This window comes from Mandrillus leucophaeus, unplaced genomic scaffold (genome assembly GCF_000951045.1).
Source record: "Mandrillus leucophaeus isolate KB7577 unplaced genomic scaffold, Mleu.le_1.0 Scaffold495, whole genome shotgun sequence".
Taxonomy (NCBI): Eukaryota; Metazoa; Chordata; class Mammalia; order Primates; family Cercopithecidae; genus Mandrillus; species Mandrillus leucophaeus.
Genome location: NW_012105309.1, coordinates 501,657 through 515,348, shown reverse-complemented (window position 1 = coordinate 515,348; position 13,692 = coordinate 501,657). Strand labels below are relative to the sequence as shown.

The 13,692-nt window shown below is 47.6% G+C and overlaps 1 protein-coding gene across 1 annotated transcript; it reads right to left on the bottom strand.

The window, feature by feature from the left end:
- Nucleotides 1-2,748: 2,748 nt before the first annotated feature.
- On the bottom strand, nucleotides 2,749-12,158 carry LOC105550700 (neutrophil defensin 4-like). Its single transcript, XM_011995684.1, is given in 2 exon segments — nucleotides 2,749-3,062; nucleotides 11,996-12,158. Coding segments are annotated over 2 exon segments (285 nt in total). The 3' UTR covers nucleotides 2,749-2,940.
- Nucleotides 12,159-13,692: the final 1,534 nt, after the last annotated feature.

The window sequence follows — 13,692 nt, the reverse complement described above, 5'->3', positions numbered from 1 at the left end:
CAAGGCTGCTATCCCCATGGGTAATTACATTTATAGGGATGAGGCATCTGACTTACTCTTTACTGTTCTATCACTCAAGTGATTTAAGGTAGACAATGTCTTGTACGTCATCAGTAAACATAGAGTGCATCCAAATGAACGTTTTTGGGTCTCACTTGAGGCCGAGCAAGTTGCCCTGGTTGTTTGGAGACCCTCACTCCTCTCCCTGAATTCTCTGTCCCAGAGTTTGCAGCAGTCATTGCCCACCCTACACCACAGGAGCAGAAGCCACGTGTGGTGCTCCCAGTGTGCCTTTATCCAACAGAGGAACAGGGTGGCTCCATCCTCGTCTGGCCCTTTCCGTTGGATTGATGGATGCTTCTCAGCACATCAGCCTGAATTCTCCTCCAACCTTCTCTGTTGCCAATAGCAATTCCTCTTAATTCAATGGAGGTTGACCTCCTCCTGCATAGCTCTTGCTCTGATTCTATGTTCTCTACCTAAATTTCTGCTCTAATCATTCTTTTAATCTATTGAAAGTTTGAACATCTTTATGTTTCAGTTTAAGATTCACCATGAAATCTATCCTTGGCATTCCAAGACAGAATGGTCTTTTCCTTCTTCCAAAAGTCCTAATGCTTCATTAAACCACATTTTACCCATCATAATCTCCTACATTTTAATCTTTTAAATTAGTTTTAATTAGCTTTTTTAAGGAATGCTGTCACATGGACTAGACACACAGGCTGCTTTACCTCTGTAGGCTTCAGTATTTTTTTTTGTAAGCTGTTTAGGAACAACAATGCACATTTGTATCAATATAAATTTTGAGTACAATTAATTAATTTATTTGAAATTAATTTACTGATCATGTACAATGTATTAGGTGGTCAGCTATGCACTGTGGTAAGATGATGAGGAAAACATGCAGCTTCCCTCCCAGTGTTGGGAGACCAATGTTCCAGAGAGTAAATGAAATGCACAGAATGTGAGATAGCTTACAATTCTACAGTTAAAAATAAAGAGAAGAGGGGGATAGAGGTCGTTAGGGGAACTAGTTGCAATTTAAAATTAAGAAATCAGCAAAGCCCTTAGTGATGAAGGGAAGTTCTAGCAGAGACCCCAGGATCTAGGGCGCAAGCCAGGTGGACTTTTGGGTGAAGTACAGAAACCGCGTGATGGAGTCAGCCCGACTCAGTGGACTGTTAGCAGGAATATGCAGAGTTACAGCAAGAACCGCGTGACTTCAAGTCAGTGGCAGTTACAGGAATGCAAGGAAGACTGTCTGCCTTTCACATCTTGAAACCCAAAATGTCACCTTCACCTTTGATACAAGGGGAAGACTTTGGACCTTTTCTTTGTCGATCACAAAGAATGGGGAATAATCTTACTAGAACCACTGTCCCTTTCTTTGCAAACTGTAGTTTCTCTGTCACTCTTGGAAGTCTTGGGGGCATTCTATGAATGACCCTCCAGATAAGAGGCACCATGGCTTGAACAGACATGTTATTTTTTTCCAGCATGTGTAGCAAATTCATAAACTGGAACTGCTAGATCCAAAATATAAGAAATCTGTGGCTCAAGCTGGACTTGTCCTTGGGGCTTTGTGGTCATGTCCTCATAGGCCGTTGGCAAGACATCCTCAACTATTGTTAAAGCTACAGTGGGTTTCTCGGGGAGGGACAGAGAGGAGAGACAGGAGGAAGGGTCACATCACACCCCAGCAAGATGTCAGCCTGACTCTCAGGGACACCCTGGCTCTCAGGGTTAGGCAGGTACCCTGTCCTCTTGGAGGGGAGGAGGAAGACAGGCTCAGGAAGGTACAGACCCCACATGTGCTGGGCCTGGTGGGGAGGCTGCAGTTGGAGACAGGACAGCAGGGGGCGCTGTGGCCTTCCCGGCAAATGCTCTGAGCGTCTCAGAGGGCGCTCCTGGTCCATTCCCTTTCCCCAGACCTGGTTTCTTGCTCTCTCACTGATGTGCAGGATGTTTTGGTTATCAGAGCCTCAGCGCCCTGCAGCAACAACAAGAACGGAAGGTTTCTGATGAAATGTTTTTCCTTTCTTCATTTTTCCCATTGTCCCTTTGAAGCTGTATTTTCCAAGAAGAATCAGGTTCTCAGCAGCTTTCAGGCAATCCAAGAGAGTGCACGTTGCAAAGTGCAGTGGAACATTTGTGCGTGTGGGTTTTCTGGGTGTGAAGACGACTTTATGGGAGTGAAATCCAGGTCTTAGTAGACGTGGCTGGAGGGTGCTCTAAATAAGGACATCCTGGTGTGGGCTGCCGTGCTTTCTGTTCCATGCATCCTGCCTTTGCCAACAACTCATTTCCCTCTTAATTAAAGTTGTTTCAGTGGATCTCCTGTAACCCTGTGCCTTAAAAGGCAAATGTGTGACCTGGACACGTTCAATAAAACTCCAATATTTTGACACAGAGGATGGTGGTTTTTCCCGAGAAATAGTGAGGTTGTGAGTAGCTAAACTGGAAGCTGACATTGTTTCTTTTGCCTAGCATATAAGACTGGTCTTTGAGAGTGAATCCATTCAAAATGAGGCAGAGTAGAAAGACAGAGCAGTGGATGGTGAGATCAGCAGCATCATTTGTGCCTTCGTTTCAATTTGTGTCTGAAGCCATGGCTCCTTAAAAATTCTAGATTTTGGAACTTTAATTTGTTCAAAATCTTAATGTAGGATCCTGGCAGTTGCTTTCTAGTGTCTTGACACACACACATTTCAAACTTTAAAGAGGGTGTAAACAAAGAAATCTTGTTACAAGATATTTATTTAGGATCGAGAAAGATGTTAAGGACAAAGTATAGGAGAAACAACCATTTCCTGTAGCTCTCAAAGCAAATTATGAACTTATTTTTCTCTGTTCTGCAAGCTCAGCTGCAGAAGCATGTGAAGCTCACACCACTGATGATGACTTTCCCCCCATGACATTCTCTTGGACAGTAGAACATTAATCTACAAGCGAGCAGCAGTATGTGAAGCTGATACCACCGATGACGCAGTTCCCAACACGAAGTTCTGTTCACTGGCAGAATACTAATCTGCAAGAACAGACCAAGCCCCTTGTTGAGCCTGGGAACACAGAGAAAGCAGGAGAAATTGAGCACCAAGGTCAACAGTGGGTGGTAAAGGGAATCTTGGAGAAGTCACATGCTGGCTGACAGGTGGTGTTGGCTGCATAGGGGCCGGTAGCTTGTAAAAAAAAGAGGATCTCACCCAGGTCCTGAGAGGTGCATCTGACCCCTAACCTCCTGGGACAGGACATTAGGGGCTGTCAGCAGGCTCAGTGTGGAGGCCAAAGATAGCAGTAGTCTCACTGTGGATGCCTCACCCTTTGAGTCGTGAAAAATAGCCTGGGCATGTTGGTTCTGAATGCACGAGGCATGAATCGCCTGTAGGAGGCCTCCCCTAATTTGACCCAAACAGGTGCACGCTACAGAGGCCATTCCAGAGGCATTGGCTCCAGGGCACTCACAATACATTGGGCACAGCCCAGAAATCTGTAAAAACATGACCCTTGGTGGGGTTATGGCCACAGCAACCTCCCCTGCAACTGGCACCGCCAGCTCTATGACTGGGCTCAGCACACCCTCCCCTCCTATGTAGGCCTTGCTGTGATAAATGTGGGAGGTGGTTGCTGGCCAGCCGGCCCCCGGCCTGCAGGGCAGCACTGCCTTCCCTGAGGTATGTGGACTCGCCATGTCCAACTCTTCCCATGGCCTCATCAGGTCACCAATTGTTCGGGCAATAGAGTCGCTGCTGCTATTTCTCTCTGCTTGTAGGCGGGAGCTGAGTTAGGGAAACCATGGCCTCAGCTTTCTATCACTTGAAAGGACCCAGGTGCCAGGTTTGGCCTGTCCTGCGGGTGCTGTTCCCATTTTCCCAGGGAGACATGAGTAGCCACTGTCAGGAGGAATCAGACATGGGGCATGACTGGAGTCTGGGGACACAACAGCACCAGAACCTGTCCCGTAGTGCCTGTGTCTATACGGGCGTTGTGTGTAGTAGTAGCCACCTTTTTAACTGGGGATATTGAGCTGCAGCTGCCAGGAAGTTTATGCCTGCAGAAGCCCATAGCCAGGACAGGTGTGCTTTGTCCAGAGGCTCTGGGAGTCATGGTTGGTGGTACTGAGGGCCTCTATGTGAAACTCAGAACCCGGGACCTGGGCACGCCCTGGGAGACCACTTGCTGAGCCAGCTGCATGCTGTATCCTGCTGTGGCCCCAGCAAGACGTGGAGGGCTTCTGCGTGACGGCATCTGTGGGCCTCAGCAGAATGGACAAGTGGGGTGTAGGTGCAGGCAGAATGTCCCAGTATGTGCAGGGCCTGCCACAAAGTGGCTGGCACCCTAATAGTGAAGACTTGGGTTTTAACTGCAAGGGGAATTTGGTGGCCCACTGAGAACCAGGTGATTTCTAGAATCTTTACAGCAGCGCTGGGCCTGAACTTTGTGTGGGTTGTGGCCCAGCCATGGTCTTGGAGGAAGCCACTAAAATGACCAGCATGGTTTTCACTTCCTTCTTCTAGGGGCTTCTGAGCAAAATGCTATCAATGTAGTGCCACAGGGTACAGGAGTTCACGCTGAATCATAGGTAGTCCTGGGGGCACGAGTTATGGGCAGTAGCTGGCTTACTGAGACAGCCTGAGTGCAATTTGGTAAATGTGTACCGGGTCCCTTCTAAAGTCAAAGCTAACACAGACTGCGACCCCTCTGTGATGGGAATGAGCAGAATGCATTGGCCAAGTCTCCTGCTGCAAAATGTTGTGCCCTGGGCCTTTGCATGCCCTCTGTTAACTGGACTGTATTTGGGATCAGGACCTTGATGGTCCTGGAGGACAATCTGGTGGCTGCTCTAGTTGTATTCCAGCACCAGAGAGTGGCAAGCACTGTTTCCGTCTTATATTTTAGCGGAGAAGACAAACAATAAGCAAAGTTATGATGGATATGATACACTATGCAGCCAGTGGTTATTACACACAGTAAAAGGATAACATTGAGGTGACCTGGAGTGCCCAGGTGACGCAGTGTTGGGGGCAGAGTGCTGCTCAGTAGTGTCACCATGGCAGTCTCATTGTGGAGAGAGCGTCAGAACAGAGGCCAGGAGGGGCTGGGGGAGTCCTGTAGAAACCTGGATGGGTCCAGGAAAAGGGGGAGCAGGTGCAGCAGTCCTGCAGCAGGAGTGTGGCCTGGCCCACGTGGCGGCCTCACCAGCAGCACCCGGAGTGGTTTCAGGAGGTCAAAGAGAACAGATGCGCTGCAGGTGGCCCGAGTCAGTGGTGGCTGCTGGTTCTGCCTTTTCCATCCCCAGCCCAGTGTCCTGAGGTCATTCCCTCCCATGCACGACTGGAGGGGTGGTAACTGCTGGCTGGGGGGCGCTACTCCATGGCAGGGGCGGACTTGGCAGCCCAGGGCCCATCAGGTTCTCAGTCTGTGCTGAGGTTGCACCTGTGCTTTACCTCCTCCTCGCCCACGTGACTCTCAAACTCCAACCCAAATTAGAAGAGAGGGACTCATCTCCTGTGGTCTCTTTCACTTTTCTTTCTGGGCTGCATCAGAACCTTGGCAGAACTCTGGGTTTAAGCAAAAAAAAAGTGTTTTGTCTAAAAATCTTTTCAACACTTTTGCTTCTGTGTCCATACATGATCTCCCCAGCCTGAGTTTCCCATTCTTTTCACCAGTGTTGACTCCCAGGCAGAGTAGACGTGGCTGAAACTCTTCTCTCATCCACATGCTCTTGAATTTCCAGGGAATATTTAAGCAAGTCTGGACACTTAATAAGAGCCTTGACACCATCAACCTGAACACCATCAGAACCTTGACACCATGTTCTGGGGAAGCTGTGAGTGGGGGTGCAGGTGTGGGTGTGAGAGGAGAGAGGCCTCCAGGAGCAGCAAGTATATTCCCACACATGCTGAGGGTGTCCAGGGGCCCCAGCAGACACAGGGTGTGTGGACCTTGGTCAGGGTTCTGGTACGTGGTTTTGACCTGGTAGGGAAGGGCAGTCGTGGAACACAGGGTGCACGTTAGCATGGGGCAGGGCAGGGGCTGCATGGGAGTGAGCTCTGAGGACTGGCCACCTCCCAGCTCTTCAGAGTGCGCTGCCCTGTCCCTCCCCTCAGTCCTTTGTCCACTGTCCTGCAGGGAGGGTCCTGGTGCTGCCTGTGCCACACAGCAACTCCTGGACCTGCAGATCCAGCTGCCACAGGCAGGAGGTCCGAGTCCCTGCCCTTTGAATGTCTTTCCCAGCTCCTCTCAGGCTGTCTGTGTGTCTGGTGTTGTTGCATTTTACTATACACTATGAGAGAATAAGTCCATTGAGCAGCTTTAAAAATATGGCCCCTACATCCTACATCCGTGGCTCTTCCCAAAGACAGGAAGATTTATCTCCTCTACTCTTGAATCTAGTCTGGGTGATATTTTGACAAGTAAAATAATCCTGACTTAGTGCTATGTTCTTTTCTGGGATCAGATACTAATTAACTGACATCTTTCACTTCTTCAGTATGGGATGGTGCTGTGGCCTGAATATTTTCGTCCCTCTGAAATCCGTATGTTTACATCTTAAACCCCAAGGTGATAGCATCAAGAGGTGTGGGCTTTATCCAGTGATCAGGTCAGGAGGGCACGGTCCTCCTGAATGGGATTCATGCCCTTGTAGAAGCGACCCCAGAGCACCTCGTCATTCCTTCCACCTTGTGAGGACATGTCACTGAACACAGGTCCCGCGGCTCGCCACTTGCAGCAGTGATAACTGGACGGAGGTGTGGTAGAAAGAGAGTGACTTTATTAACCAAAACTACTAAGGGGGAAATGGCTGGATTCATATCAAAGCAACCATTTCAAGGTTTTGGGGAGAAGGCAAGAGTTTAAAAAGGGGGACTTCAGATGGGAGGCATGCAGGAGTTAAGCTGGGTGTGAGGTCTGTGTGTCTTGTTTCGGTGGCTACCTTGGGTCTCTGTCCACCTGGCTCAAGGGCTGGTGTCTTCTCCACAATGGCTGTGCTGTTGACTAGAGGCCTTGAGGTAATCTGTGGACTATTTCAAGATACAGGAGTCAAAATGTTAACTTAGCTCATTGTGGTTTCTGACATTTGAATTCAAGACCCAACTAAGATGACTGAAAAACATCCAAACTACCAAACTCAGAGAACCTGATGCAAACACAGTGCAGTGCACAAGGACAGGAGATGAGAGCAGAGGACCAGTGTGCCGGGTGCAGCCTGGGCATCAGGCTCCCGGGTAAAATATTTGATGCACAGCCCCGTGGGAGAACAGCCTTTTTTTTTTTCGACGGTGTCTTGCTCTGTCGCCCAGGCTAAAGTGCAAAGGTGTGATCTCGGCTTACTGCAACCTCTGTCTCCTAGGTTCAAGCCATTCTCATGCCTCAGCCTCCCAAGTAGCTGGGATTACAGGCTCCTGCCACCATGCCTGGCTAATATTTTTTTTTTTTTTTTAAGTAGAGATGAGGTTTCACCCTGTTGGCCAATCTTGTCTTCAACTCCTGACCTCAGGTGATCCACCCGCCTTGGCCTCCCAAAGTGCTGGGATTACAGGCATGAGCCATTGTGCCCAGCCGAGAACAGCCTTATCGAGGCTGATCAGCAGTGAGGGAGGGACGGCTACATGAGAGGCTGGAAGGACAGCGAATGAGATCAGGGATGGGGAGCTTCTTGGTTGATGTTCAGAGCTAGAGGAATTCCAGGCCCTGGCAGAATTAGTGGGTGTCTAGTGGGTGAAACAAAGATTGTTGGAACAAAGATTACTGAGGGTTGCTGTTATTCAAAGGTAAAAGTAGTGAGAGATTGGGAGGGTGACCTGTCAGGTAATATCAGAGTGAACTCTTTTTCCAGGATTCTTAATGAGCTATTTGGCTTTCAGCAGCAAAGAAAAAAATACACATATTCAGAAAAGGGAACATATCCTTTTTCCATCCGTTACATTCTGTTTTTTCTTGTAAGCAGAGTTCAGAAAAATCAAACAGAGAAACAGAAAAAATAGCCTGTGTCTTTCATTGTAAAATAAAATTTCACGTGGATGTTTCAGAAATGCAAGGAAGCATTTATTGAAGACCGTTGCAATAGAAGTCAAAATGTTGCAATAGGGAAAGCGGTTGCCCTACACCCTCCTAAAGCCAGAGGCAGGAGAATTTCAGCCCTGCGGGGAGCTAGCGGGATGGTTCTGCAGGTCGCTAGGAGGGAAGTTGCCCGGTGGGATTGGGCCATCTGTGTTGGCTAATTTGTGCTTATTGGAGTTAGGCTTTTATCCTCCTACAGAGACGTGGCTGCTATACCCTTGCATAATTACATTTATAGGGATGAGGCATCTGACTTACTCTTTCATTGTCCTACCGTGTGAGTGGCTCAAGGTAGAAAATCTCTTGTACATCATCAGTGAACCTAGACTGTACCTGCATCCTGGGGAACAGTTCTGGATCTCATCCAAGGCTGAGCGAGTTGCCCTGTTTGGAGACCCTCACACCTCTCCCTCAATTCTCTGTCCTAGAGTTTGCAGCAGTCATCGCCCACCCTAGACCGCAGCAGCAGACGCCACATGTGATGCTCCCAGTGTTCCTTTATCCACACAGAGGAGCAGGGAGGCTCCGTCCTCGTCTGGCTCTTTCCCTTGGATTGTTGCAGGCTTCTAAGCAAAGAGGCCCGAATTCTACTCCATCCTTCTCCGTTGCAACAGCAATTTCTCTCATTTCAGTGGAGACTGACCTCCTCCTGCCTATCTCTTAACCTGATGCTATTCTCTCCATTGAACATGCTGCTCTACTCCTTTGTTAAGTGTCTCCATGTTTTAAATATCTTTATGCTTAACCATACAATTTTTTATTGCCACTGCAAGCCAGAATAATCTCTTTTTTCTTCTAAAGTCCTAATGCTTCATGAAGCCACATTTTGCCCAAGTTATTTTTCTGTATTTCTGCCTTTAATGTTTTTCATTTGTTTCTTAAAGGTATGCTATGACAGAAACTAGGAACAAGGACTGTCTTAACTCTGTAGTTTTCAGGTTTATTCTAGACAGTTGTGTAATAACAATGTGATTTTATAATAATATGTGATGTTAGAGATGGTTAATTAATTCACTCATGATGAATTTATTGATCCCCTGTGATGTGTCAGGCACTCTTCTGTGCACTGTGGTACGATGAGCCTAACATGCAGTTTCCCTTCTAGCATAAGAAGACAGATGTTACAAAGAGTCAGTGAAGTGTACAGAAGGTGCGATGGTTATAATTCTGAAGTTAGCCATAGAAAGAACCAGAGGGATGGAGGTCACCAGGGGGAACTTGTTGCAATTTAAAAGTGACAAATTGAGGAAGAACACAGTGACAAAGTGACGTTTTAGCTGAGACCCCGGAGCTAGGGAGCAAGCCAGGCGGAATTCTTGGTGAAGTGCAGATGCCCTGAGATGGAGTCAGCCTGGTCCACGTGACAGTTTAGACCCACATGACAGAGTTAGTTCATGACCGGAGGACTTTGAATCAGTGATAGTGAACCAGAAACCAAAGAAGGGTGCACAGTCTTCACACCCTGAATCCTATTGGGTCCATCACTGTCACTGTCTAAACAAGGGGAAGAGCCGGGACCATTTCTCTGTCAGACCCACTGTGTCCTCCCTCGGATCTATATTGGGTTCTCTAGCTGTGCAGCATCTCAGTGGGGTGTGTGGACCCCTGAGCTGCCTCTTCAGACAGGCAGAGCCTCAATGTGGGGCTAAACATGCTTAGAATCTGCATGGGGTGGACGTGGGGAACACCTGCTCCCTTCTCCTGGGCTCTGGGCATTTGTGGTTGATGTTGGTGGTCACAGCGGTGTGTGGGCCGTGAGATGTCTTAGCCTGTAATGGTGAATAACCCACTAGAGACACGTTCCTTTATTGAAGCCTGTAACCTCTCTGTCCCACTCAAACTCCTTGCGTCATTTTACCAGTGACCCACCCACTACGAGTAGCCATGGCTTGAATATAGTTTCTTTTTCAAACGTGTGTTTTAAATTCGCCAACTACAACTACCAGATGCAGAGAAAATACGAGGGGCTCACGCTGGATTACTGAAAGTGGTCATGTCCTGAAAGGCCATTTGTAGGACTTATTGGACAAGGGTTCAAGGGTCAATGGGAATCAGGGAAGGGAAAGGGAGAACAGACAGGAGGAAAGGTCTTTTCCCGGCAGGTTTTCGGCTTGGTCTTCGGGGCCCCCGGGTTTGGGTGTTGCCCTTTTCTTTTTGGGGGGGGGGGGGAGGCCGGGTTCGGGGAGGTGCAGATCCTAGGTGTGCTGTGCCTGGTGGGGAGGCTGCAGTAGGAGGCAGGACAGCAGGGGGCGCTGTGGCCTTCCCGGCAAATGCTCTGAGCATCTCAGAGGGCGCTCCTGGTTCATTCCCTTTCCCCAGACTTGGTTTCTTGCTCACTCAGTGATGTGCTGAATGTTTTGGGTATCAGAGCCTCAGTTCCCTGCAGCAACAACAGGGCCGCCAAGGTCCTGATGAAATTTATTTCCTCTCTTCTCTTTTCCCCTCCGAAGTTGTATTTTCCAAGTAGAATCAGGTTCTCAGCGGCTTTAAGGCAACCCAAGAGAGTGCACGTTGCAAAATGCAGTGGAGCATTTGTGCGTGTGGGTTTTCTGGGTGTGAAGACAACCTTATGGGAGTGAAATCCAGGTCTTAGTAGACGTGGCTGGAGGGTGTTCTAAATGAGGACATCCTGGTGTGGGCTGCTGTGCTTTCTGTTCCATGCATCCCGCCTTTGCTAACAACCCATTTCCCTCTTAATTAAAGTTGTTTCAGTGGATCTCCTGTAACCCTATGTCTTAAAAGGCAAATGTGTGACCTGGACACGTTCAATAAAACTCCAATTCTTTAGCACAGACGATGCTGGTTTTCCTGGAGAAGTAACAATTCTGTGACTGCATAAACTTTAAGCTGACCCTGAGTGTTTGCCCAGCACACAATGGATCCGATGAAAATGAGGCAGAGTGAAAAGGCAGAGCAGTGGATGGGGAGATCGGTGGTGACACTGGACCTTCATTTCAACTGAGGTTTGAAGCTCAAATTCCTGCTTGAAATTTCTAAAAATTTGAATTTTAGTTTGTTCAAAAATTTTATTTAGATTTCTGGTACGTGTATCCCAAATGTGTTGACACAGAAACATATCACACGTTAAAGAGGTGTAAACACAGAAGTCTTATCAGAAGGCATTTATTTGGGATGAGGAAAGGAAACTGAGGACCAGGTATAGAAGTAACAGCAATTCCCTGGAGCTCTGAAGGCAAATTATGAGCTCGTTTTTCTCTCTTCCGCAAGCTCAGTGGCAGCAGTACGGGTAGCGTACTCCAGGAGCACTGCAAGTCCCTCTTCGCTGTTCTCCAGGACGGCAGGAGTCTCGTCTGCAGGTGCAGGGCAAGCCCCTCGTTGAACCTACAGACACAGAGAGAGCATCTGAAATTGAGCACCAAGATCAACAGTGGGTGGTAAAGGGAATCTTGGAGAAGTCACATGCTGACTGATGGGTGATGTTGGCTGCATTAGGGCCGGTAGCATGAACAACCTCCGTCAATAGGAATAAATACACAGAGCAGTGCTGGTCTCACAGGATTTGAGACTCACTCTCATTTGCTTTGATTTTTGTGCTCCGGCCCCATCACCCACACACACCTGAACACACTGTTAGGCCCATCCTCAGTCTTTAAAAGATTCTCTATAGACAGAGTAAAATATTCTCCCAATAGTTAAGTCTACTTGTTTAGATCCAGAACGAACTAGTTAGTATGTCTCTCTGTATTTTAAACATAGTGAATTTCACAGACATATCTTGGATTGAAGTTTTGGGAGAAGAAAATCTCTTAGATTTATTTGACTCTCTACTCAATTTATAGATGAGAAAATCAAGGCTCAGAGATGCTAAGTGAAGTCACCTAAGTGACATGGGCCATTGAGACTCCATTCCAGACTCTATCTCCCATCTGTCCCTCTAGACTCTGCAGCTCTGCATACTGGCCTCTCTCACCTGAAACCTGAAGAGTGGCACTTTTGTCCCATGCAAAGGAGTCAACCACTTCCTGATCATCTGCTCCAGGCTGCTCCTGGGCTGCAGCTCTTGCCTGGAGTGACTCCGCCTGAGCCTGCAGGGCCACCAGGAGAATGGCAGCAAGGAGAGCAAGGGTCCTCATGGCTGGGGTCACCTGGAGGAGGGAGAGCAGGAGCAGATGTGTGGGGAGGGAGGAGCCTGCCTAGAGTTATAGCTGGGAGAACACTCAGAGACAAGAAACCTTCTTGAACCTTCTCAGTCAGAGGAGGTGGACATTTCTTTGGAGAGGGTGTGGGTATCCATTGGCCTCAATGTCCCTCCTTTCCTTCTCTGCTCTCCCAGCTTTCGTTCTAGCATGCATCTCTATGTTGAGTGTCTGTGCCAGGTTGGTGTTGATGATGTTGTTGAGGACCCTGCCATGTTTTCCTGCTTTCAGCTGCCTAAATATTTTCTCTTACACTATGAAAAGAAAGAGTGCTTTCATTCAATGAATTCAGGGAACAAATGCCTCTTACTTTGTGAAGATGGGCTCTACTCTTCACTGGAAGTCTAGACCTGGACCCAGTGGTTTTTCATTGCAGGCTTTGAAGTCATTATCACCCTCATGAAGGGGTTTTTGAGGTTATGGGGTGAGGAGTCTCCTGTAGGGGCCAGGGTAGAGAGGACAATGACCTCACCAGGCTACAGGTAAAACAAGCTCAGTGATATAAACAGTCGTCTAAGGCTAAAAATGTGTATTATTTCCATCTCTATTTAGGTGTGAGTGACAAAAATTATATATGTGTAATGTATACTACCTTATGAGTTGATATATATATAAATTTGGACCTTTATCTTATATCATGTAGAAAAATCAAGTCAGAATGATTAGAAGACCTAAGCATAGACCTGAAACCATAAAATGATGAGAGGAACAGATGAAGATAAAGCTTTGGTGTTGCTGTGGGTAATGATTTCTTGGCTATGACACCAAAGGCACAGGCAACAAGGGGGAAAAGAGACAAGTGGAGATGCATTGAACGCTAATGCATCTGCATAGCAAAAGAAACAATCACCTGAGTGAAAAGGCAACCCAGAAAATGAGAGAAAATATTTGCAAACGCTACATGATAGAAAGGGTAAATATCTGAATACATAAGGAAGTCAAACAACTCAATAGCAAAAAAAAAATAAAATAAATAAAAATTGCCCTGATTGGAAAACAGACCAATGACCTGAATAGACTTCTCTCAAAAGAATGTTCTAAAGAGCTATGATCATCTTTATTGGACATACCAAGTAGGACACGTGTGTTTAGAAGGAAACTGCTTGAGTTTCTCTGTTAACTTAGCTGGGTAGCCAATGCCCCCAGCAGCCACCAGAGATTCAGACAGATGTTCACAGCAGGGGATTCACCCGCTGGGTCCCTCTGGGGTGGCCCGGGAGTCACAGTTCAGATTGGGGGCACAGGTTCAATGTTGAAACCTCAATGTGAAAGTTTAAATTTTGTGTTACTTACAGATCCTCAGGCTAGGCAGGGCGACCAGAGAGGGCAGACAGCAGTCCTGTGTTCCGGGTCTTATGCAGCAAGAGCAGCTGTGCACATCCCAGAGAAGACTTCCCCTGTTTATAGGTCTTTGGGGCTCAGGTGTCCTAATTTCCAGGATTATTTTCTGTTGGGTACATTAAATAACTCT